This window comes from Dermochelys coriacea, chromosome 1 (assembly GCF_009764565.3).
Source record: "Dermochelys coriacea isolate rDerCor1 chromosome 1, rDerCor1.pri.v4, whole genome shotgun sequence".
Lineage (NCBI taxonomy): Eukaryota > Metazoa > Chordata > Testudines > Dermochelyidae > Dermochelys > Dermochelys coriacea.
The window spans coordinates 192222650-192248232 of NC_050068.2; the positions used below are offsets into that span (position 1 = coordinate 192222650).

At 44.0% G+C, this 25583-nt stretch overlaps 1 protein-coding gene and 1 long non-coding RNA gene across 6 annotated transcripts in view; one reads left to right on the forward strand and one right to left on the reverse strand.

The window, feature by feature from the left end:
* Positions 1–5268, reverse strand: part of PLCXD2 (phosphatidylinositol specific phospholipase C X domain containing 2) — a 30521-nt gene extending 25253 nt beyond the window's left edge. Inside the window, exon 1 of one of the 4 annotated variants that reach the window (XR_006279843.1) lies at positions 4906–5268. Coding sequence is in view for 1 of the 4 variants with exons in the window: in XM_038386125.2 (XP_038242053.1) it covers positions 4042–4144 (103 nt within the window). In the remaining 3 variants the exon portion in view is untranslated. Of the gene's footprint in view, positions 1–2988; positions 3101–3446; positions 3562–4041; positions 4382–4905 lie in introns of those variants that run through there. The other 3 variants (XR_006279841.1, XR_006279842.1, XM_038386125.2) reach the window with 3 other exon arrangements.
* The window catches only part of LOC119849275, a 133265-nt gene continuing 112152 nt past the window's right edge, over positions 4471–25583 (forward strand). For both annotated transcript variants that reach the window (XR_005290436.2, XR_005290437.2), the window contains exon 1: positions 4471–4619. This is a non-coding gene — a long non-coding RNA (uncharacterized LOC119849275). The remainder of the gene's footprint in view (positions 4620–25583) is intronic.

The following is a 25583-nucleotide window of genomic DNA, read 5'->3' on the forward strand; positions in this document are numbered from 1 at the left end:
TCTATCAACTTTTGCATTCACCAAATCTACAGTGTGAAGATTGCAAGACAGACAGAAAGTCTGTCTTATGATCAGGAAACATACGGCATGTTGGAATTTCCAAGCCTACCATCATTAACTTTTCTGCTTCCTCTGCTGCAACTACAATGCTGCCAATATCCATTCACAACACTTGACTGAAATGAACAGACAGTTATGACATATCCGAAACACTGATTAGCACAGCAGGTGCACATCCTGCCTGCAACCTTTGTCAGGCACACGTGCCAAACACATCTAAGCAGCATCTTCATTGTCGTTAGTATTATTATCGTGTATTACCACTGTTACCACTACCACTGGTTAAAAGTTACAATTTCTGTCTCCTGAGACATTTCTAAATTTGTTTTTGTCACATATTGGGGTGAAAATTTTGGGGAAAAGATTTGTGGAATGGAAAATTCCAGAGAATATGGATTTGGAAGTGTCAAAATATTTTATTTGGAGGTTTTTGGTAAAGTGACACATTGTGACAGTCAAGAACCAAAATGTTTTGTTTTGGGTCAGTTCATCAGTGAACTGCATCTATCTGAGCTGCTCTGGTGCTTCATGGGAGTTGCAGTTAGGTGCCTCATGTCCCAGTGGCTTGAGACTCCATGGATTTGCATCTCCCAGAGCATACACCAAGGGCTTCCCACGAAAATGTCTAGAACTTCAATGAATTTGCCACAATATACATATCAGAGAAGTTATAATAGCTTTACGAGACTATTGGAAGGAACTTGACAGTGCTGCACTTGAGCAGAGTCCAAAAATGAAATATCATAAGGAAAACCTATACCACTAAAATCTTCACAGCAGACGTTTGCAGGTAATAAATGTGGCTGAAAGGCTCTCCATACTCAGTACAGCCTAGTGGATAGAGCACTGGACTGTGTCTTAGGGGACTTGGGCTCAATTCCTGGCTCTGCCATTGGCCTGCTGGGGACCTTGGACAAGTCACTTTGCTTCCTTGAACCTCAGTTTCTCCCTCTGTAAAATGGGAAGTTCATAACACTTTGTAAAGTGCTGTGGCACCTACAGATGAAAGGTGCTATATCAGAGCTGGATTATTAAGTACAATGAGACTGTGCAATTGTAAAATAGGAATAAGAGACAATATTTTAATGGCAACCACTATTGAGTCTGCTGAATATAAAAATATATATTGAGCTGACTTACAGTTACATTGTGAACTTTGCTCTACAGAACATAAGTAGTCCCTACTATAAAGCATTCATATTGAATGACTAATTAATATATGCAGTAGGGATGATTTTTACATTACTCATAGTATTGCCCATGGCTAAGCATAGCATAAGCATTAATAATTAAGTATCACCCCAGCCTGCTTCCAGCCCTACTTAGCAACATGAGAAACATTTTTCAAGAGTAACATTAAAAGGTATTAGAGTATGGGAGCTGAAAGGGCAGGCAGTACAGATAAATACCAATTCTTCCAGAGCTTGTATCTCTGTTTGAAATTCACACCTGTTCCCATATCTGAAACAGATATCAATACTAGAATTCATGTTTACAAAACCTGACTTGATTAAATATTTGGACTCCATTTTAGACATTGCCAGTACTAGAAAGGTTTAGTTCCTGAATGTGTTGTTTACTACGATTTCTTTCTCGATTTTTTCCCATCTGTTTTACAAACAGAATCCATCTACAACATCTCTCACTTGGACTAGAGCTAGTCAAAGGCTAAGAAGATGACAGATGCACTGTTTACATAAAAGTCTAAGCACTAGTTTGCTGTGACAGATGGGGTTATGTTACTTGTCATTTAGAGGTATTTGCACAGCCACCAAGCATCATTGAAAATGTTTTTCAATTCCAGGTTTCATTATTTTTTAGCATGAATGATTAATTCATTTGAAAAATACTTCACAGAAGTAAATTCTTAGTTGTTCTCTGTTTTAAAAGCTTTTAGATAATTCGGGAACAGAAATACTAACTTGTGACTTAGGCAGCCAAACACACAATATGAATAGTGGAAGCAACTGTTGTATGACCTCACATGTAAGCCTAAAGTTATTTGGACCAAGTGTCTGGCCAGTACTTATGAATGATCTATAAATTTGAAGAAAGCCAGGATTGACTAATGAACTCTTCACAAAACTAGAAGGGACTAAGTTCAGACTGAGATTTCTGAAACAGTTTAAGGGAGCTTGCCTCCTGCCAAATCTCACTGAATTTCCACAGGATCCGAGCACCCAACCAGAGTACTGCACAGGACTATTCCTTTAAAATCTCATTCCCGTCCTGCTCTGCAATACTCACTCCCACCCATGCCCACATTGTTTCTTGCATTTTTATCCTGTACCCTCCTGCAAAAACCTTAGATCCTGCAAATCCCACCAGAGAGACAGATTCCCCGTGCTACTTTTAAAAAAGTCAGTTAGTATATAAACAGAATTCAGACAGTTTTACAACCAAAAGAAAAAAAAAATCTTGCTTAAACCATGTAAAAATATAACTCCTGTTATAATAGACATCAAATCTCTTTCTATCCCTTGCTTAAATTTAAGTAATAAAACCTTTATTTAAAACAGAAAAACTTGCTTTACATTGCTGAAATTCTATTTCTGAAAACTGAAGAGAGATTTAGTGTTTTCCTGCAAATTACTGCAGGTTTCCCTCTCAATCCCACCCGCACATAGTGCATTTTACTTGGATAACAAGAATATCCCAGAATTGTCATAATAAATATCAGAACAACAAATAATATTGCAAGTGATACAAACTCATGCTTCAGGGCATAAACCAACTTCTACCTATTGGGGGGATTGGAGTTAACTTTCTGTGAGGGCATGTTACTATATGAAAATCCTCTGAAGCAGGTGGTATTGGCTATGGTCAGCAATAGGTACTAGACTTGATGGCACAGTGGTCTCAACAATTCCTATATAGCGTTCAGTAGAAAGACTTAAGTGCTAGACTGCTTCATTCCTGTTTTACTACCTATAGATGAGAAGTAGATCCCAAATTGAATGTCAGTCAATTGATCGCAGAGATTAGGGGTTCCTCAATTCCGGAAGGTGTTCAGACACAGGCATTACCCGAGCAGAACAAAAAGAAAAGGAGGACTTGTGGCACCTTAGAGACTAACACATTTATTAGAGCATAAGCTTTCGTGAGCTACAGCTCACTTCATCGGATAAATTTCCACCAAACGCATCCGATGAAGTGAGCTGTAGCTCACGAAAGCTTAGGCTCTAATAAATGTGTTAGTCTCTAAGGTGCCACAAGTCCTCCTTTTCTTTTTGGGGAAATTAAGTGTTACCCTAGCTAACCACACACCTTGCAGTCAGTGGCAACCAGCACTGGGTATGGTGGTTTCAAACCAAACCAAATAAATAAAAACAAAACCAAACCCCAGCCCAGCCTAGAGAAGATAATTTGGGGGGGGTACTACTCACATCTCCGAGAGCTGGGCGATGAAAGCAGTGTCACTCGCACAGGGGCTTTGTCTGGGGGTGAGCCCCCCAAAAGAATCAGGTCCCCTCCCCCAACCCGCAGGTGCGTTCACACCGCCCCCTCCCAGCGCCCAGCCCCGAGGCTTGGAAAATGTTTCTTTTTAACCAACCGGTGCAGGCGCCGAAACTCGTCCCGAGAGGAACAGCCAACACCCCCCCCCCGCGGGGCCCCTTGCGCTGAGCCGTCCCGGGCTAGCACGCCAGTCCCGGGGCACAGCGGGGCGGGGAACGGGCCCCCTCCTGCGCGCTGCCTTTCCGCCTGCTCCCCCCCCCCGGGCAGCCCCGAGCGCGCCCCACGGCAACCCGCCCCGCCCCCCACATCCCTGTCCAAGGGCAGCATCGCCCCCCCCACCTCGGCCCGGGCAGGCTAGCGCGGGACATTGGCACGTCACTGACCGGGGGGGGGGGGGCGCTTCACCCGCGCCCTGTCCCTCACCTCACGCCCCCGGCTGCAGCGTGGGGGGGGGGGAGGGGGAGGCTCCCCCCCACGCCGAGCTGCCCTGGCTCCCGGCGGCGGCGCGCGCAGAGGACGCCTTACCTGGGATGGCCAGGTGGGCCAGCGGCAAGGTGCCGAGGGCGGGGGCGAGGGAGCCCATCCAGTCCGCGTGGCGGCCCGCTGCCCTCCTGCCGCGGCCAGCCATCGGCTCCCGCCCTGCCGCCCACCCCTCGCCGCTCCCGGGGCAGCCTCCGGCTCCGGCCGCCGCGCTGGCTGCCCGCAACTTCGGGCCGTGGCCTATCCCGCGGCGGAGGGCCCCGCTCCCGGCTTATGCTCCGCGCCGCGCCGCGCCGGGGCCAGGCATAAAGCGCTGGGCCCGCTGCCAGCGCCCAGCCCCGCGGGGCAACATCCTGCGGCTCTGCCCCGGGCGGCAGCTCAAAGGCCCCGCCCCAGCGAGCAGGCGGCGGGACACGTGGGCGGGCGATTTGTCACGGGCGGACTGAACGGGGGGGGGGGGAAGGTTCGCCCCCGCCCCCGCCCGGCCTGAGAGGGGGCGGCGGCCCCCCCCCCCCCCCAAAAGCGCCAAGCGGTTGTCGATCAACCAACAAGTAGAAGCCAGGGGTTGAAGGAAGAAAGGGGGGCTCTGGCCGCACAACGTCGCATCGAAGAACAACGTCGGGGTAAGAAATCTCCACCCCTAGGAGAACCGGCCCAGGGGAAGACAGGAGCAGAGCGGCCCTGGGGGGGGGGCGGGGGGAGGGCATCAGAGAAATGCTTTATTTGTCAGGGCTGCAACTATGGCTGTCTGAAGGTCTCGCTTTCAATCAAGCTTGTTCGGTTTTAGGGGGGCAGGAGAGGGGAAATGGTGCTCGGGTACATTTCTGGGAAAAAGAACGAACCCCACCCCCCCCCCCTCCTTTCCATCCCCCTCAAGAATAGCCATAAGCCCATGCTTAGGACACTCACCTGGGCTGTGGGAGGCGGCGTTTCAAGTCCCTTGTGTGCCTGAGCGAGTAACACAAGCCCTGGGCCATCCACAGTCGGGCGCTGTGGGGTTGTTTACACAAAGTGGAACAGCTCCCAGAGGAGAGAGCGAGCGACGCCAGATAGTCAATGGCACCAGTTAGGGGCTGGAACAGCATTCTGGCACTTGTGCATCATGAAGAACAGCATTTTGCTCTCAAAAATAGTAGGGATTGCTCCAGGCTCACCCAGTGATTAGAGCACTCCCAGAGGAGGGAGGAAGGATAGAGACTCAAGCTCAGTTCCCTGGTGTAAAGCAGGGATTCGAGCCTGGATCTCCAGCCTCCCAAATGAATGGCCTAACCCCGCGTCATTGGCTATTCAGGGGTGGGGGGGTTCTTTCTCCCTCACTTTTTCATTACAAACTTCAAGAGGGCTTTCTTTCATCCCATTGCAGAAAGAAAAAATACTTGGAATCTCAGATTTTTGCAGGATAGGAAATCTTACCCAGCTCTCCTCCTAGCAAGGGAAAAGAAATTACCTGGGCCCATGTCCAATTGTACTTTCACTGCACAGTTTCAAATAATAAAGTATTAATCCTTCTTTTAAATAGTGAAATAGATGCAGACACATTCAAGGCACAAACTGAAGTGAGCATATCCATCTAGCTCATGGAAGAGCATCTGATAGCTTCACATTCCTTTCGGAATTAAACTTCCCACTCCACCGTGGGCATAGCCACAGGCTGCCATAATGCAAATACCTATTGATACTGACATTAGGATCAGAATCACTTACATGTACTATATGCCAAGGGCCTTTGGTCCATCATTCACCAAAAGCTTCATCCCTTTATCGTCATTCCCCCCCCCAGGGCAGTAATTATTCTCTGAATATTCAACCGTGAAACCCGCTCAACTATCTGAGGAGTCCAAAAACCTAATACAGATAGAATAAATGTGCATATATCAACGTACTAGGGAGGAAATAGTCCATCTAATATAAAATTCAAATGTACTATATTCAGATATCAAACAGGTACACTGGTACATATGTGCAGTAATAGGGCTGTTTGGACTATCATTTTGTAGCTTCAAGAGAATGGGAATGAATGAGGCTAGACCACGCTGTCTTACACACAATAGTTATTTAATGCAGTCGTAGCCCTCACGAGATCAGAGTTGGCTACAGGCAGCCCCACGCTCAATAACGTTGCCTTCCACACTTTCCATTTGCGGAGCCTCTCTCAAACCACACTCACTTGTTACACAGCTGGGTGGGGGAATGGGAAACCTATAAGAGAAAGCGTATAGCAAATCATTTTATAGAATTTCTATAGGCTTGTCCTCAGTACAAAATTTTATACGGTTACAACACAACTGTGCAAAGTTGAATCAACTTACATGATACTGATCAGGACTCTGTGGTTAGCATAGAGTAGGCTAACCTGTGTTTAGTATGATGCAGCACAACTAGCTGACAACACTGTCTACAGTGCCAAAGTCATGGTCAGCATTGTGTTGGCTAACTCAACTCTTCATAATCGTTTACTAACAGCATATATTTTTAATAATGAAAACAAGGCTTATATGGTCACAAAGGCCTCCATGTCCATTTCAAGCCCCACCTCAGCCACAATAAATCTTTTCAGACTTCAAGAAAGCCTTCGTTTCTGTGGGCACAATAAAACATACCTCCAGAATAACTCATATCATAGTGGAATCAGTTAAAGCACTGCTAAATTTAAATCCTTAGCAATTTTCTTAGCATCTGTTAATATGAGTCCATGTTAGAGTATTGTGCTGTATAAGCTGGGTAACAAAGAAATATCTTTCTTGTTAGCCATCCTGCTTGGCTTTCTCATTTTCAGATCCAGCTGAGTTATTGCAACATGTCTTAGATACCCTTCCTGGCTGTCCTCCCAGGTCATCTTCCAGAGCCTCTCGGGTCTGTGATAAAGCAAACTATTTCCAAAACGAGAGGCAAATCCTAAATATTGTATTATTCCTCAATATCCAGGGCATCTTAGTAGACTCCTGCTCTCCCCTCAAGAACTTATCCTTTAGTCAAATTGGAAGCAGCATAGCCTCCAGGGAACAAGCACAGTCTAGAATTCACCGATTGTTGACTCTAATGCCTTTTCTACCATCCCACCGCTGTGTGACAGTTTTCTGCGCCTGTATCATTGATATAGTGTGTTTTGCACAACTTGTTTTATCTAAGTTTTACAGTGATTGTTACTATTATTTGGTCTCTTAGTAAAGTAGTGCACAACATGCCTGCTTCTCCTTACTGTTTGATTCCTCCTCCTGTCCCAGTGGTAGCTGAGGCCTAAATAAAAAGAAGTCATTCTTCTGTAGTACATTTTAACACCTGCATGTTTTTCTGACCATCCAGCTATTGCAATGTCAATCAGCAGGGGGAACAGTTGCATGTGAAAAAAAGCTGACCCCACACAGCGCTGCCCCATGACTGATCAAATAATGCCCGAACAGTATAACAATAGGAATAAGCAACACTTTGGTTCCTCTTTTGCATTGGCTCAGCAACAGAACTGGGACAAGAACCTTCATTATCTGGGCTTTGGCTGGGCCAAAGAGGGAGTGGTGATCAAATCAGGGAGGGTGTCATCAGAGTCAGATGTAATTTTACCCCAACTGGCACCAAATAGGAATTCTAGATTTGCACTGCCATTATATTTAAAATCTACTGAGCCAGCTGTGAACTTCTGCATGCTCCCAAGGCCTGCGATTATCACATTACAGCCTCTTGTATGCTTGCTCATACACCACACCTGTTGTGTGTGCGTGCATATGAACACATACACTGGATTCCATCTCTATCCACAAAAAAGCGATGGCCCTGAATCAGATCTTACTCACACTGTTGTAATTCTATTCAATGGAGTTACCCCAACATACAGCAAAACGACAGCAGAATCAGTCCTTACATTACTGCTGCATGAAGATTGTGTAGCTAAGCATTCATAAATCAGGAAATGTGAACAGTAAGATTGCAGCTGTCAATTTACTCTGCCCCCTTGTCCACAGATGTTAAGATGTATAGGGTAAAATTTAGGGTACAGCTACATTTCAAGCTAGGTGTATAATTCCCAGCTCAAGGAGAGACGTACTCATACTAGCATGCTAAAAATAGAGTGTAGCTCTATCAGTGCAAGCAGCAGGAGGGGCTAGCTTCCCCGAGTACAGGCCTAAAGTCTCAGATAGGTATGCAGCCAGGGTGGCTAGCATCTCACGCTTCCGCATCTGCACTCTGTTTCTGGTGTCCTAGCTTGACCAGAGCTAGCACAGGTATTTCTCCTCAAGTTGGAAATCACACCTCCAGGTGTCAGCTAGTCAGTACAACTGCGTAGAAATTGGTGCAATTTCCACACCAAGGGAAATGAAAGGAATAACAGTATAAACCAATTAACATGAGAGGCTAAAGAGTAAGGGCATGTCTACACTGGCAGAGCTACAGCACCGGGAGTTACCGCGCCTCTCAGAGAGTGTTAATTGGGAACCACTGTTGTGTGTTCACACTGTCAGCTGCCTGAGCAATAGCGTGTTGACACTTGCAGTGATATTTGGAGTGGTGCACTCTGGGCAGCTATCCCGCAGAACACCTCTTTCTCTTCTGCTGCTAAGAGTTGTGGGAAGACTGAAGAGGTAGTGGGCCATCCTGGCTCCTGTCCCAATGCCCCATGATGCATTGCTTCTCATCCCAGCAATCTCTCTGCTTCCATCCGCATTTGGCACCATCTTTCAACAGTTTGTGTTTTGCATGCCCTGTCTCTTCAGGCTGCAGGAATAGATCCCGAACTGTTGTTCAGTATGCTGCTCGCTCTGACCAACACGTCATGAGTGGCAGCGGAGTTATTCCTTAAACTACAAAGGCAAGAGGAGTGTGACATTGATTTCGCCATGCATTCTAGCTACAACACAAGATTGCTTGTGGCATTCATGGAGGTGCTGACCACAGTGGAACGCCGCTTTTGGGCTCAGGAAACAAGCACTGAGTGGTGGGATCACATCGTCATGCATGTCTGGGATGATAAGCAGTGGCTGAAGAACTTTTGGATAAGGAAAGCCACATTCATCGGACTGTGTGATGAGCTTGCCCCAGCCCTGTGGCGCAAGGGCGTGAGCATGAAAGCTGCCCTGCCGTTGGAGAAGTGTGTGGTGATTGCACTGTGGAAGCTGGCTACTCCAGACTGCTATCGATCAGTCACTATTCAGTTCGGAGTGGGAAAGTCGACCGTTGGACTCGTGTTGACAGAAGTCTGCAGGGCTATTAATTGCATCTTGCTCCAAAAGACTATGACTCTGGGCAACGTGCGTGTGTAACATTGTGGATGGCTTTGCACAAATGGGGTTCCCTAACTGTGGAGGGGCAATAGATGGCACGCACATTCCAATTCTGGCACCAGACTACCTAAAAAAGTTTTTTCCACCAAATGCATCCGATGAAGTGAGCTGTAGCTCACGAAAGCTTATGCTCTAATAAATTTGTTAGTCTCTAAGGTGCCACAAGTCCTCCTTTTCTTTTTGTAGAATGACTGTGGATTGTTCTTTTGGCCGTTTAAAAGCCTGCTGGCACTGCCTCTATGAGAAGCTGGACCTGCCAGATGACAATATTCCTATGCTTATAGCCACGTGCTGTACGCTCCATATTTCTGAAGGGAAGGGTGAAAGTTTCACTCAGGGCTGGACCACAGAGGCTAAGCGCCTGGAGGCTGAGTTTGACCAGGGCTATCAGAGGGACACAGTGCTGGGCCATAAGGATCAGGATGCCTTGAGGCAGCAATTTGAAGTTGAAAGCCTCTAATATCAATGCTTGGGAGGTGCAGTGCTTGTAATGCTAGGAGATGATTGGTGCAGACAATGCAATATGTGGGTTTAACATAATTGTATGCTGCTTTGCAAGGCTCTTTTTGCTTTCAGTTAATAGAATAAAGATTGCTTTCAAACCAACACAATTCTTTTATTAAAAAAGAACTGCAGGAGAGAGACAAACAAACAAGCAAAACAGCAGTGAGGGGGATGGAGGAAGGGAAGGTCCCGGGAGGAGGAGTTGTTCCAGGACAGCTAAATATTTGTGTATGTCCAGGGATCATATCCAACCTTTTCCTTTGGAGTACAATGCAGCAGGTACTGTGCTTCACCACAGCGAAACTGCAGAGGGATGGGTGTTGAGTGCAGTGAGTAGTGGGAGTCCGCAGGGCTGGACTGTGACAGGGCAGGAGTGGAATGCAGCGCGTATAGACTGGAGCCAAGTGGTTGATAAGAGTGTGTTGGCAGTGTCTGTGTTATACCAATAAAATAAAAACCAGCAGGATCTTTTTAAAGGGGAAAAGGCAAACTATCACATTTACTGTGAATACAGAAAGAATCATAGTAAGCAGTTAGTTATTGCTATAACATTCCATTCAATCTCATATTTATTCTCTCTCTCTCTCTCACACACACACACACACACACACACACACACACAGGTTCTGCAAGGTTGTTATCATAGTTACCAGCCTTAGAGTTGCTCATGCCAAGCCACTGGCCAGGTGGCCTGGACATGAGGAGGGAGCAGGGCCTTGTCAGATGCTCATATGATGCTCCTGGAAATTGGTTTGCAGAATCAGACCCCAAAGTTCTCACTTTCTAGCGTCCATTTTTATAGGAATTTCTTCCTATGCCAGTCTATGGGAATTGCTTCATCATGCTGTTGCTGAATCAATCAGCAGATGGCACATTCCAGCTCCGTGCTGCCAGATGTTATCTTGTTCTTTGGTTCTCCCATTCTTGAGGTTGTTGGGTGGATTCCAGTCTGCCCTCCGGGGGTCCTCTGGTTATTTCCACTTGACGCCTTCTTCAGCCGATGGACACTGGATTCTTAGGTTGGCACCTCCCTGATCATTCAGTTATTATCCACACCAAGCATCCATCCACATACATCCTCTCTCTCTCTATTTTAATCACAATTTTTAACAAAGCGAGATGAATACAACAAAAGGGTGGGGAGTCTCTGGGTGCTGTTTCTGTTGTTACAGAGTATTGCTTTGAGTCTCTCTCTGTGTGAGTAGTTTTGGTTACAAAGAATTGCTTTGAGAACAGACTCTGTCTTAGGATGTACTAACACAATTAGCAGCTTGCAAGTTTCACACACAGAGGGAGAGAAACAGTACCAAAAACCAAGAGACCTCTTAATTAGTAATCCCCTGGAATTTAAACTATGAGGAATCAAACTCATTTGTGATTTTAATACAGAACTTCTCTAATATGATCCAACATCGGGGGGAGCATGGGAAACAGTTTTGCGACTGGCTGCAGGGGAGGGAAGGCATGGAGCTGCTCCGTTTGAAGAGCTAGTACAGTATTGCCTGGAGCTTGTTTGCTTGGCGTTCGTGGCTTTGTTCTGGTGTGCCGTGTTTTCTTCTCGCTGTCCTGACGCTCCTTCAGTTCTTGTTTTTTGGCTGCGGAAAGCATCATGACATCACACAGAAAATCCTTAGTTCTTCTTGGCCTCTTTCTAATTCTGCGCAGCTGTTCAGCCAGCGATAACAAAGAGGGAAGCTGGGCTCCCAAGGTCATCTCTGTGAAGTTTAAATGCAACATTTTAAAGAAGTAGTATTGTTTGCAAACACAGAGAACACTAATTCAGTTATTTAAAACACAGCCAGTAGTCTCACACCTGTCACTAACTGGCTGACCCCAGGCAAGCACACATGAGCCACAAGACCCCCAAAATGGTGAGTAGCCACAGGGGTAGGGAAAATCACTCTTCCCAGACTCTGCTGTTCACTGGGCACGTGGCTCTTGGGGAGAGCCAGCACTGGGTGGGGGTTTGTGGAGGGTGGATGATAATCATTCCTGTCCCTACACTTTTCAAAGGATGTGATCATTATGGAAGATACCTTGCTGCTGAGGGTGAGCAGGGAATCAAGGGAGGGTCTTCTCTAAGGCTGCGGCTTCTACCCTGGCCTTTATGTGGCTCACCTGTGTGCAGCAATGGTCCCCCCCGCCTGCACGACGGCACAGTGGTGTGGGAAAGTTACCGTTAATGGGGCAAAAAACAAAGGAGCTCTGCCGAAGAACCTGTGGCAGTGCATTGCCCAGTATCTTCAGGAGAGTTTCCTGGAAATCTTGGAGGGAGATTCCCATGAAGTGAAGGAGTCAATCAACAGCCTGTTCCGCCGCTCAGACTAGGCATGCGGTGGGAGACAAGCCTGCTTCCTGCAACTCTCCGGCCCCCAACAACTCGCTTCAGCGATTCCCCAAATCAAATCCACTTACCAGGGTCTCCTCTCCTGATTGCGTGTCGCCAACTTCTGACACCTGTGACTGGCTAGGCTCCTCCAGGGTACAGAAGAGCAGCTGCATGCATCTCTGACCTCCGAGTCATCCTCTGCCTCTGGGTCCCCTTCCCCCGCCACATCCTCATCCAAGATTTTCTCCTCCGGGCTCGGCCCATTTTCAACTGGCACGTGAGCCCCCAAAGTATCCACAGTGGCCTTCGCAGTGGAGGTGGGGTCACCACTGAGTATCGCGTCCAACTCTTTGTAGAACGGGCAGTTCGTGGACGCAGCATCGGAGCGGCAGTTTGCCTCCCGCACCCTGTGGTAGGCGTTCTGCAGCTCCCTCACGTTGACCCTGCACTGCAGTGTGTCCCGGTCATGGCCCCTTTCTGTCATGCATCCTGAAATCTGTCTGTAGGTATCATAATTCCTATGGCTGTAGTACAGCAGGGACTGGACAGCCTCCTCTCCCCCAATGCTGATGAGGTCCAGCAGCTCAGCATTGCTCCTAGCAGGGGATCTCCTAGTGCGTGGAGCAGGCATGGCCACCTCGAAAGATGCACTGAGACCACTGCACACGTCACCAAGCAAACAGGAAAGGGACTTTCAAAATTCCCAAGAAATTTAAGGGGTGGGGATGACGGTTGGTCATGTGAATGCAGGGCAGTAGAGTTCAAGCCAATGACCAGACAGGTGAGATCAGGCATTGTGGGACATCTCCTGGAGGCCAGTTGCAGCGCTGTAATCGACCACGGTGTCTACACCTGCACCGCAGCGCTGTAGCCCCTGTGCAGAAAGCTGTACAGCTCTCGGCATGGTTTTTTTTTTTTTTTTTTTTTTTTAACAGTGCTACAACTGCGCAGTTTCAGCACACTAAGTGGCTTGGCAGTTTGTATCCCTCGAGAGTTACAGCACAGAAAGCTACTTTACTGCTCAGAAATTTGCCAGTGTAGCCAGGACTTAAGATAGACTAATTTATTTTATACCTGCATAGTCTGTGGCACTTCTTGCAATTCTTGCCCCTTCCACTTGCTCAGGATGCAAGATTACCAACCTATGTTCACTCATCACTATAGCACTTACTTCACCTTTGTCTTTGGCTCTAAGAATATGTCTACACTATAGAGACAATAGCAACATAGCTAGGTCACTGTAGTTATGCTGGCATTGGCCTGTGAAGTAAACTTAGCCTATACGAATGGAAGGGGTTTTTCCATTGGTGTTGGAACACCACCTCCCCAAATGACATTCTTCCATTGATATAGCTGCATCTACACTGGGGGTTAGATCAGCATAGCTACAGCAGCCTGGGGTGTGGACTTTTAAATTAAGAACAAGTAAAGTCTCTAATTGGGTGATCAAGCTCTGTCTGTAATACAATTTGTGAACTTCATAGGCCTAGTCTACACTTAAAATTTAGGCCAACAGTTAGATTGGTCAGGGTGTGAAAAATCCATACCCCTGCCCAAGATAGCTTTTCCAAGATAACCCCCAGTGTAGATGTGGCTAGGTTGATGGAACAATGCTTCTGCTGAACCAGATACTATTAATCTGGGAGGTGATATTCCTACACAAAGGAAAAACCCCTTCCATCAGTATAGGGTGCGTCTACACTATGGAATTATGCCAGCATAACTACAGGGACGCAACTATGCTAGTATCGTCCCTGTAGTGTAGATATACCCTAAATTTCAAATGTGTAGCTTCTTCCAATATACTTTTTTCAACCTCTTAACAGCACTTTCTATCTTTCAGGGTTTACACTTTGTGGGCAAGTTCTTCCTTTATAAAGAATAGTGCTTTGTCACTTAAGAACACATATCTTATACAAATATGCACACAATTTTTCCCCTTAGGGCTACTGTAAATTGAAAAGTGTTGCTCCATCAAATATCCTTCTAGAATCAGAGTACATTAATAGTGTAAATTTCAAAGTTTCCTTGATTTTGTATCTTTTTTAAAAGTACAGTTTATATGTTTATATATGTATTTTTCATTTGACAGGTTCTCAAACTCTTATGTAAATTCAAGCACCATGCATAGAGTATTTCATACACTTCCTTTTATATATCATAAAACCAATTTTAATTGCATATAAGAATTTGTTGTTTACAACTCAATCCCTTCTAGCATAATATTTCCACAATCATTTGTTATCATAAGTCTACATCAAGGGAATGTGTCTTCCAATGATAAGGAGCGTATCAAAGCCTAGATGGAAATTCCAGAAGCCATGTGGGGGCTCGTTTACAGAGTATTTAGAATGGACTGTTATAATCATCCCATGAAACATCATCTCCGTGGAAGATGCAAACCACTGTTTCTGTTGTGCCATTGTTAAAGCTGCAAGTGAAACAATTCCATGCGGCTTCCAACCAGTGTAGATTCCATGTTTGAACGATGATTGTGCAGACCTGCTGAGGCAGTATGAACAGTCAGGTGAACCGGAGATTTTGGACCATTTCATAGAATTGTTGGATGCCACTTGCCTCGATGGGAGGAAGTGACAGTGGCGCTTGACTTTACACGGTCAAGCCAGAAGAGCTGGCGCTTAATTCGTTGACTAAGTGTGGCTCAACGTCCATGTGCACAAAGCAGGCTGGAAGTTACTCCAAATCAGATTGCCAATCATCTGTTGAAGGACACCAAAGCCCCTGCTGACAGAGTTGTCAAATGACAGATACATGACAAGTGGTGGCATTTCCTAAAGAGAAATCCAGTCGATAGTATGATGGAGCCATTCACTAGTCTGGAATTGGTTAGAATGGTGAATGATTTGAAAATGTGTACAGCTCCCAGATATGATAGAATTACACCTGAATTCATGAAACTTCTGGGTCCTCATGCTCAGGAATGGCTTGTTCGGTTTTTCAACAGAGTTCTGCGAGAATCCAGATTGCCTAGAATCTGGTGCCAAGCGAAGGTCATTGCCTTGCTGAAACCTAGGAAGGACCCGCACTTGCCTACTAGAGACCAATTTCACCTCTAAGTGTATGCTTTAAGGTTCTTGAATGCCTGATTTTGTAAAGAATTTTACCATCTGTGGAAGGCATGCTGGCACCAAAGCAAGCTGGTTTTCGCTGCAGCCATAGTACATATGATCAAGTGCTGGCAATTACAACTTCCATCGAAAATGGATTCCAACATAAGCTGAAGACTGATTCAGTTTTCCTTTGTCTGACTGCAGCATACAATATGGTTTGGTACACAGGCCTTGTGGTGAAATTTTCTAGAACTATGCCAAGATGGGTAGCGTGTGGAGTGGATGTTTTTGAGAAATCGCGATTTCCATGTGCATATTGGTGATAAAACAAGTGCTTGGAGGCACGAGAAGAATGGCCTCCTGCAAGGATCAGTATTATCTCCAATGATATTCAACTTGTATTCAAATGACCTACCACATACCAGGTCTTGCAAGTTTGTTTATGCAGATGACTTATGCCTTGGCATTTAGTTACACTCCTTTGACAAACTTGAGTGTGTTCGGAATGCAGATATGGTGGTTATGGCTGATGGTATAGACATCACGGACGATGACAAAGTAGAAGTAAGACTGTGTCAAGTGTCTTCCACTCAATTCATGCACAAGTGGGCAGAGAGATGACCATAGTTCTCAATGGTCAGCGAATAAAGCATGAGTTACACTCGATCTATCTAGGCCTCATATTGGATAGAACTCTCACCATCTTACAAAGATAGCGACTAAGGTCAAAACGCGCAACAACCTGCTTGGAAGACTGGCCAGAATGACATGGGGCACCAGTGCCCAAATGTTACATACTTCAGCTTGGGCACTCTGTTTTTCAGCGATGGAGTGTTGCACCCCAGTATGGGCTCACTCGTATCACATAAAGATGATCAACATACAACTTAATTTCACCATGCTTATTATTTCAGGTACACTTAAATCAACTCCTTTACCATGGTTACCGGGTCTCTGCAATTTTGCTCTGCTCAGTGTTCAGAGAGAGGTAAGTGTAGCAAAACTGATGGCGAAATTGCATGATATGCCACATCTACCGTTAATTAAAGACTTGCTTAATCCCTCATGTCACCCGTTGTGGAAGTTTACCAGTTGAGGGATTTATGATAAAGGATGCATGACAAGCTTCATGGTCTGCAGAGAAAGTGACAAATAAATTTTATTGTCTCTGACCCCACTCAACATCAACCTGGATTGAATTTAGCATAAAGGCAACGGAGGCCTTCTGAACAGATTTTTTACTAGGCATGGAATGTGTGCTGCAGCAGAATTTTGGTGGTGGTTTAGAGACAGTCCACTATGTCAATGTGGGCAGCCACAAACATGTCACATTGTTGAGGACTGCAAAATGACTCAACTTCCTGGAGATCTTTGTACCTTGAACATCATTGATAAGAATTCTGTGGCGTGGCTTGACAAGATTGCATATGCCAAATAAATTAATTTTGAAGTAGATTGACAAAAATATGATCATTTCTAGGTGTTAAGTATTTAATTGTTTAAAAATAATTTACAGCTGTATGTATTCACACAGCAAACTGATCTAAGACTCCCCTGTATCCAGGAGACAACAGAAAGCATGGGTTTAGGATCTAGTTAACTGTGCATTGCAGCCCAGCTTCCCCTCCAGTTGAGGTCAATTTGTATATTTGTCATTGACTTTAAATGGATCAAAAGCAGGCCCCAATATCTCAGCACAACTCCTATACTGTTCCAATCACCAATATTTTTCATTTAATTAAGGCCATAGAATTGCAGATGCTATCAAAGCTCTGAACATATCAAAGCTTTTATGTGGCTACATCAGCTTGTGCGGTACTTTTCTTCATAGTTGAGTTCATTTAATTAGAGTTTGTTTTCTGTAATTCATTACTGCTGTTCACCCTCCCATGCCCCTCACTCTTTGGTTTAGCATCTATTTGGCTATCAAATGCAGCTATTTAAAGTAAATCGTTAACTGTGTAACCTGTTTTGTTTTTTCATGATGGGGAAAGGCTTTCTGGCACCAGAACGGTCTCTTCATGTGTCTGTACAGCACTTAGCATAATGCAGCTCTCATTCTTATTGGGACATTTGGATGCTACCATAATATCTATACGATTAAAATAAATAAAAATGGAAAAACGAAATGAGTTCCCATGGATTCCACAACTCCATCCTTTGCTGAATAGTTCTGCTCCAGAACCTATGTTTTTCTTCGTCCAAAAAGGTTGTTTCTAGATCTTACTGTGGCAAAAAATCATTTTATAAATATGAATGAAGTGTAACTGGTGCAGAATCATATCTTTGAGTTTAATAGCCTGAAACAACAGTGCTGAAAGGCATGGACTGTCCCATTCATCTCACTAGCATGTTCATTTTGAAACCTAAAAGGTGAAACTTTAATGGTCAGCCCTAACTGCTTCACTGGTTATCTTTAGCAGAAACACCAAGTGTCTTTCTCCCACAGCTAAATCACCTCCCGTACATACCAGATGTCGAACCCAACGTGACCTATTCTCTTGCCAAAATCGCTAGCTCCCTCTGGCCCAGAAGACTTCTACAATTTAATTATGTGTGCTCAACATAGAAACCTGCAGCACTGACATTCATAAATTTAGGCTGGAGTTAAAAAAACTACTCATTATCATCATCTTCCAAGGACCAGTCTCGCAAACACACTTACACATGCTCAACTTGAAGTCAGTGAGACTAAGTGTTTAAAAAGAAAAGGAGTACTTGTGGCACCTTAGAGACTAACAAATTTATTTGAGCATAAGCTTTCGTGAGCTACAGCTCACTTCATCAGATGCATTCAGTGGAAAACAGTGGGGAGATTTATATACATGGAGAACATGAAACAATGGGTGTATGTAACCAATGTAACCAGAGTGATCACTTAAGGTGAGCTATTACCAGCAGGAGAGCGGGGTGGGGGGGAGGGGGACCTTTTGTAGTGATGATAAAGATGGGCCATTTCCAGCAGCTGACAAGAACGTCTGAGGAATAGGGGGGAGGAGGAGGGGGATAAACATGGGGAAATAGTTTTACTTTGTGTAATAACCCATCCACTCCCAGTCTCTATTCAAGCCTAAGTTAATTGTATCCAGTTTGCAAATTAATTCCAATTCAGCAGTCTCTCGTTGGAGTCTGTTTTTGAAGCTTTTTTGTTGAAGTATAGCCACTCTTAGGTCTGTGATCGAGTGACCAGAGAGATTGAAGTGTTCTCCAACTGGTTTTTGAATGTTATAATTCTTGACATCTAATTTGTGTCCATTTATTCTTTTACGTAGAGACTGTCCAGTTTGACCAATGTACATGGCAGAGGGGCATTGCTGGCACATGATGGCATATATCACATTGGTAGATGCGCAGGTGAACGAGCCTCTGATAGTGTGGCTGATGTGATTAGGCCCTATGATGGTGTCCCCTGAATAGATATGTGGAAACAGTTGGCAGCGGGCTTTGTTGCACGGATAGGTTCCTGGGTTAGTGGTTCTGATGTGTATTTGCTTCAGGTTGGGGGGCTGTCTGTAAGCAAGGACTGGCCTGACTCCCAAGATCTGTGAGAGTGATGGGTCATCCTTCAGGATAGGTTCTAGATCCTTGATGATGCGCTGGAGAGGTTTTAGTTGGGGGCTGAAGGTGATGGCTAGTGGCGTTCTGTTACTTTCTTTGGTGGGTCTGTCCTGTAGTAGGTGACTTCTGGGTACTCTTCTGGCTCTATCAATCTGTTTCTTCACTTCAGCAGGTGGGTATTGTAGTTGTAAGAATACTTGACAGAGCTCTTGTAGGTGTTTGCCTCTGTCTGAGGTGTTGGAACAAATGCGGTTATATCTTAGAGCTTGGCTGTATACAATGGATCGTGTGATGTTGTCTGGATGAAAGCTGGAGGCATGTAGGTAGGAATAGCAGTCAATAGGTTTCCGGTATAGGATGGTGTTTATGTGACCATTGCTTATTAGCACCGTAGTGTCCAGGAAGTGGATCTCTTGTGTGGACTGGTCCAGGCTGAGGTTGATGGTAGGATGGAAATTGTTGAAATCATGGTGGAATTCCTCAAGGGCTTCTTTTCCATGGGTCCAAATGATGATGTCCTCAATATAGCTCGAGTAGAGCAGGGGCATTAGGGGATGAAAGCTGAGGAAGCGTTATTCTAAATCAGCCATAAAAATGTTGGCATACTGTGGGGCCATGCAGGTACCCATAGCAGTGCCGCTGATTTGAAGGTATACATTGTCCCCAAATGTGAAATAGTTATGGGTGAGGACAAAGTCACAAAGTTCAGCCACCAGGTTTGCCGTGACATTATCGGGGATACTGTTCCTGATGGCTTGTTGTCCATCTTTGTGTGGAATGTTGGTGTAGAGGGCTTCCGCATCCATAGTGGCCAGGATGGTGTTTTCAGGAAGGTCACCAATGGACTGTAGTTTCCTCAGGAAGTCAGTGGTGTCTCGAAGATAGCTGGGAGTGCTGGTAGCGTAGGGCCTGAGGAGGGAGTCTACATAGCCAGACAATCCTGCTGTCAGGGTGCCAATGCCTGAGATGATGGGGCGTCCAGGATTTCCAGGTTTATGGATCTTGGGTAGCAGATAGAATACCCCAGGTCGGGGTTCCAGGGGTGTGTCTTTGTGGATTTGTTCTTGTGCTTTTTCCAGGGAGTTTCTTGAGCAAATGCTGTAGTTTCTTTTGGTAACGCTCAGTGGGATAGAGGATAATGGCTTGTAGAAAGTGGTGTTGGAGAGCTGCCTAGCAGCCTCTTGTTCATATTCCGACAACGACAGCACCTCCTTTGTCAGCCTTTTTGATTATGATGTCAGAGTTGTTTCTGAGGCTGTGGATGGCACTGTGTTGTGCATGGCTAAGGTTATGAGGCAAGTGATGCTGCTTTTCCACAATTTCAGCCCTTGCACATCGGCGGAAGCACTCTATATAGAAGTCCAGTCTTTTGTTTCGACCTTCAGGAAGAGTCCACCCAGAATCCTTCTTTTCTGTAGTCTTGGTAGGAAGCTCTCTGGGGTTTGTATGTTGTTCAGAGGTGTGTTGGAAATATTCCTTGAGTCGGAGACGTCGAAAATAGGATTTTAGGTCACCACAGAACTGTATCATGTTCGTGGGGGTGGAGGGGCAGAAGGAGAGGCAACGAGATAGGACAGATTCTTCTGCTGGGCTAAGACCATAGTTGGATAGATTAACAATATTGCTGGGTGGGTTAAGGGAACCACTGTTGTGACCCCTTGTGGCATGTAGTAGTTTAGATAGCTTAGTGTCCTTTTTCTTTTGTAGAGAATCAAAGTGTATTTTGTAAATGGCTTGTCTAGTTTTTGTAAAGTCCAGCCACGAGGAAGTTTGCATGGAAGGTTGGTTCTTTATGAGAGTGTCCAGTTTTGAGAGCTCATTCTTAATCTTTCCCTGTTTGCTTTAGAGGATGTTGATCAGGTGGTTCCGCAGTTTCTTTGAGAGCGTGTTGCACAAGTTTTCAGCATAGTCTGTGTGGTATGTAAATTGTAATGGATTTTTTACCTTCAGTCCTTTTGGTATGATGTCCATCTGTTTGCATTTGGAAAGGAAGATGGTGTCTGTCTTATCTGTATGAGTTTTTTCATGAAGTTGATAGATTTCCACTCCATACGGCTAAATTCAGTGCCTTGCATGACAGGTTTCAGAGTAGCAGCCATGTTAGTCTGTATTCGCAAAAAGAAAAGGAGTACTTGTGGCACCTTAGAGACTAACAAATTTATTTGAGCATAAGCTTTTGTGAGCTACAGCTCACTGGATCAGATGCAGGATTGATGACTAAACAAACATTACTAGGTATATTTTACTGATTTGCCCTAGCCATTTTTGCAGAAAGTTCAGTAAAAACTTGTATTTTTTCTTTTTTCTGTATCTGCTATGGAACTTTTGTTCAGCTGCAGTGTGTGCAACAGAAACCAGGGTGGCCTTCTGACAGAATTTATATCCAGTGTGCCACAGATTATCAGGACTTTAGTGCTTGACTTTAGATATAGACGAAAGCTAAAAAAGATATCTATCCCCATTGAGCTGGCAACTCTAGACATAGGTTAGTGCCCTCAACGCGCAGCAGTACAACTCTACATTATCAGCAAGCCAGGCAACTTAAAAACTTAAATCTTCATTCCTCTCTCCCACCAACAATTCCCCCCAAATGCTTGGTAAAAAGATTAGCTTTGCAGCATACACTGAAGGTCATCAGGCTGGGGCTATTTCAGAGTAAGGGGAATGTATGCTTTTCACCATTGTCTAACCCAAAAAAAGTGAATGGTTTGTATTCAAGTTTTCAGAAATAAAAAAAATAAAATAAAGTAACATTCACCCCCAGGTTGACACCAAGTATGAAAAATTTAAGCCAAAAGTATGAAAAATTCAAAGTCTATGAGCTACTGAAAATAGGGGTTTCTAATGGAAGAGCTGCTTCAACCCTACCCTCATTGTTTTCTGTCACACTGACATTATAACACGCATCCCATTACTCAACGAGATGAATAGCTGCTATTAGGGCTTTCAGTCAGTGTTTCAAGATTTACATGTTAGTCCTAAATCCACTAATTCCAAATCTTTACATGCATTTATCATCAGATAATAGATCAAAATGATTATTCAACTGGCTTCTGCATCATCCCAGTGTTTTAAAGGGACACTGCTACCCTTAAAAAAAAAAACAACAAAAAAAAAAAACCAGGATTCAGCAATTCATGCAAGTATACTGAACTCTTCTAAATTGTTCATTACCATTTTCACCACTGAGTGCGATGCAAAGAAATTATTATTATTATTATTATTACTGAAGTATCAGACACAGTCCTTCATAATTCATAGCAGACACCACTGATTTTTTTAAAATTTGATTCTTCAGTTACAGTAGACCAAGTTACTGTGTTCAGTCCCTTTACATATCAAAACAGAAAAATACTGTGACTATCACAGAAACTCAATTATTTGCAAAGGCAATTGGGAATGTTAATAACAATCTTGTTTTTTTTGTATTGGCACATTTTTTTTCCATTCATACTCTCCACTTCTATTTATTTCATTGTATAAAGTGTACATCCTTTATTTTCCTTTCTTGCAACCAAAATCTAATGTTTGGGACTCAACTACATGACAGTGCTGTCCCTTTAAATACAGTATTTACACCAGATGAGAATGTTTCCAGTTATGCTTCATGCTGTGATCAGTTTGCATGGAGAAAGAACTCCTATTGAAAATTAGTAAACCAACTAGAAACAAAGAGGATTTTTTTTCCACTGGTTAAAATCTTATTAGGATGAGTCTGCCTCAGAGAATCAACAACCAGAGAGAGACACCAGATGAGATACAATGGCAGTGGCAACTCTAATAAAGGTCCAGCCGAACTCCATTAAAGTCTGGAAAGACTACCACTGGCTTTAGTAGATGCTGGCTGAGGCCCTAAATACTGAAGATAGAATCATCATAGAACCATAGAAATGTAGGACTGTGGGACCTCGAGAGGTCATGAAGTCCAGCCCCCTGAGTTGAGGCAGGACCAAGTAAACCTAGACCATCCATGACAGGCATTTGTCCCACCTGTTCTCAAAAGAACCTCCAATGATCCTTATAGGTAAAAAGTTGATCCTAATATCTAACTGAAATCTCCCTTGCTGTAGATTAAGCCCCTTACTTTTTGTCCTACCTTCAGTGGACATGGAGAACAATTAATCAAAGTTATCCTTATAATGGCCCTTAACACATTTGAAGACTTATCAGGTCACCCCTTCAATCTTCTTTTCTCAAGACTAAACATGCCCAGGTTTAACCTTTCCTCACAGGTCCGGTTTTCTAAAACTTATCATTTTTGTTGCTCTCCTCTGGCCTCTCTGCAATCTGTCCACATCTTTCCTAACATATGGCACCCAGAATTGGACACAGTACTCCTGCTGAGGCCTCACCAGCATCAAGTGGAGTGAGACAACTACCTTCTATGTCTTACATAGGACACTCCTGGTAATACATCCCAGAGTGATATTTTCCGCAACTGCATCACATTATTGACTCATTATATTTGTGATCCACTGTAACCACCAGATCCTTTTCAGAAGTACATCACTTAGCCAGTTATTTCCCATTTTGTGGTTGTGCATTTGATTTTTCCTTCCTAAATTAATTACTTTGCACTTTATTGTCTCTAGCTAAACAGAGATTCTTATTTTATTTCTATTCTTCAAACATTCAGTTTTTTTATTCTGTTGAATGGAAGTAAACCCATACATTAACATAAATACCTAGCTGCATGGCTTCAAAGTACGGTGATCTTAAACCTATGTGGTACACATTTTTTGGAAGGACAATATCTAGGGTATGACTTACATGTACCTAAACCATATATGTAAAAAGGTAAATACAGACAAATACAAGCATCAGAGGGGTAGCCATGTTAGTCTGGATCTGTAAAAGCGGCCAAGAGTCCTGTGGCACCTTATAGACTAACAGACGTATTGGGCCATAAGCTTTCATGGGTGAATATCCACTTCGTCGGATGCCGACGAAGTGGGTATTCACCCATGAAAGCTCATGCTCCAATACATCTGTTAGTCTATAAGGTGCCACAGGACTCTTGGCCGCTTTTACAGATACAAGTACCAAACTGCACCATCTAATTATCACTGTCTTTGCTGTGCAGGTTGCATTTTATAATGTATTTTTCTTTTTCAAAATGAACTCATTTTAAAGTCTTGTTCAGCTTTTATCCTACAAGTTCCAAGATTTTGCCAAGTAGTATAATTTTATAATGTAAGTATTATAAATACTTTGCACTTATAAAGCACCTTCTATCTGACAATCACATAGCTGTTTACTAACATTAGGTAAACAGGGCTTAATACTGGAAATGCCAACTCACACTTGCATAAGTTGGAACTGGTCACAAGTCCCACTGATTGTGGCATGTGATGCCCGGAGTAAGTGATGTGGCTGGGGCTGGTAATTAGATACTTCCTTTCTCCTTCTCCCCAACCTTCTCCCACCACCCCCACAAATAAAGTATTCCTAACATTATTGGTGACTATGAGCATCTTCCCTCCTCCTGAGGGTGCCCTTTGGTGTTCTACTGAAGGAGTGAGAAGCCACAAGCTCTTCCTTCCTGCTATCCCTGCTGCTCAGTTGTGCTGCTGGTGAGAAAGGGGAAAGGAAAAACATCTGCCACAGAGGTTTTTTGTTAAAGTAAATAAAGACCAGAGCAGTTAACTGGTGGACCAAGGGCAATGGCCATGCATGTATCCATTATGCTGCCCCTTGCCCATGTCCTTCCATTGTGATGGCAGGAACAGACCACCTAGAGCATCAAGAAGATATTTCAGTGTCAATGCCCATTTGCTCCTTACCTCTCTCAGCTCTGCCTGCAAACATGTCAGTTCTGGTGATGTGGACACTTTTCCACCTAGTGGACTGAGTCTACCCAGGACACTTCACATAGGCCACTGAACAGTGATCCTATGGCCACTAACAGCCAAGTCTGAAGTGACAACTGTAACCTAGAATAGAAATTTATAAATGCCAGAGCTGACCTCTTGAGCCATCCAATCTCTCAAAGCTATTCTAGCTTTGTGCTAGAATAAAATGGTTATACACAATGAGCTGAGTGATCTTATTCGGAAGCCATGTCTTCATTTATGAAGTGAATAGCTGATATTTGTAATTGCCTTCTCTCTCACTAGACTGTATTGGAGAAACACATTATATAGTGCAAAGAAAGAGACTCTAGAAAATAACTTTCTTAAAATTGAAGGACCTATACTGTATATTTATCTGGGTTTTGGAGCAAATTTTGCATCTTATGAGTTTCATACTCATCAATTATTTATCTGTTTTTGAAGGAAGCTTTCCATCAAATGTTTTTCATACTCATCAATACCTTTTCAACAATTATTTCACCTGTGGCCAACAAAAATTTAGTAAGGACGTTCATCATTTTATTGTTATGACGCTACTAACCAAAGAATTAAATTTACAGCTATGGAGCCACCATGTGGTAGCAAGGGGGCATTACACCCACATAATATTTCTTTTACAACTTCAAGTCAAATACAAAAAAAATAAAAAGCTGTACAGGGTAACAATCAAGATGTGACACAAACCAACCTCATCTTATGAGGGAAGGAATACTATGGGAAAAGACACCAGGGGCATAGGTATATGCATATAAATAGACATATCAATTTGTAATGGCACTCATTTTTCTCTCTGTGTGGCTGAATGAGTCTTGAAAATAAAATAGATAATGAAAAGGGAAAAAAATAGGAAAATACATATTAAGTTTCAGAAAGCCTTATGATTACAATGAATTCATGGGACTGGGTTCTGACACGGGTGTCAACCTGGAGTAATTTCATTTTCTTCTTCTAAGTGTGACCTGGCAACATCTCAAACAGCCCAGGAAGGTTGAACCAGTTC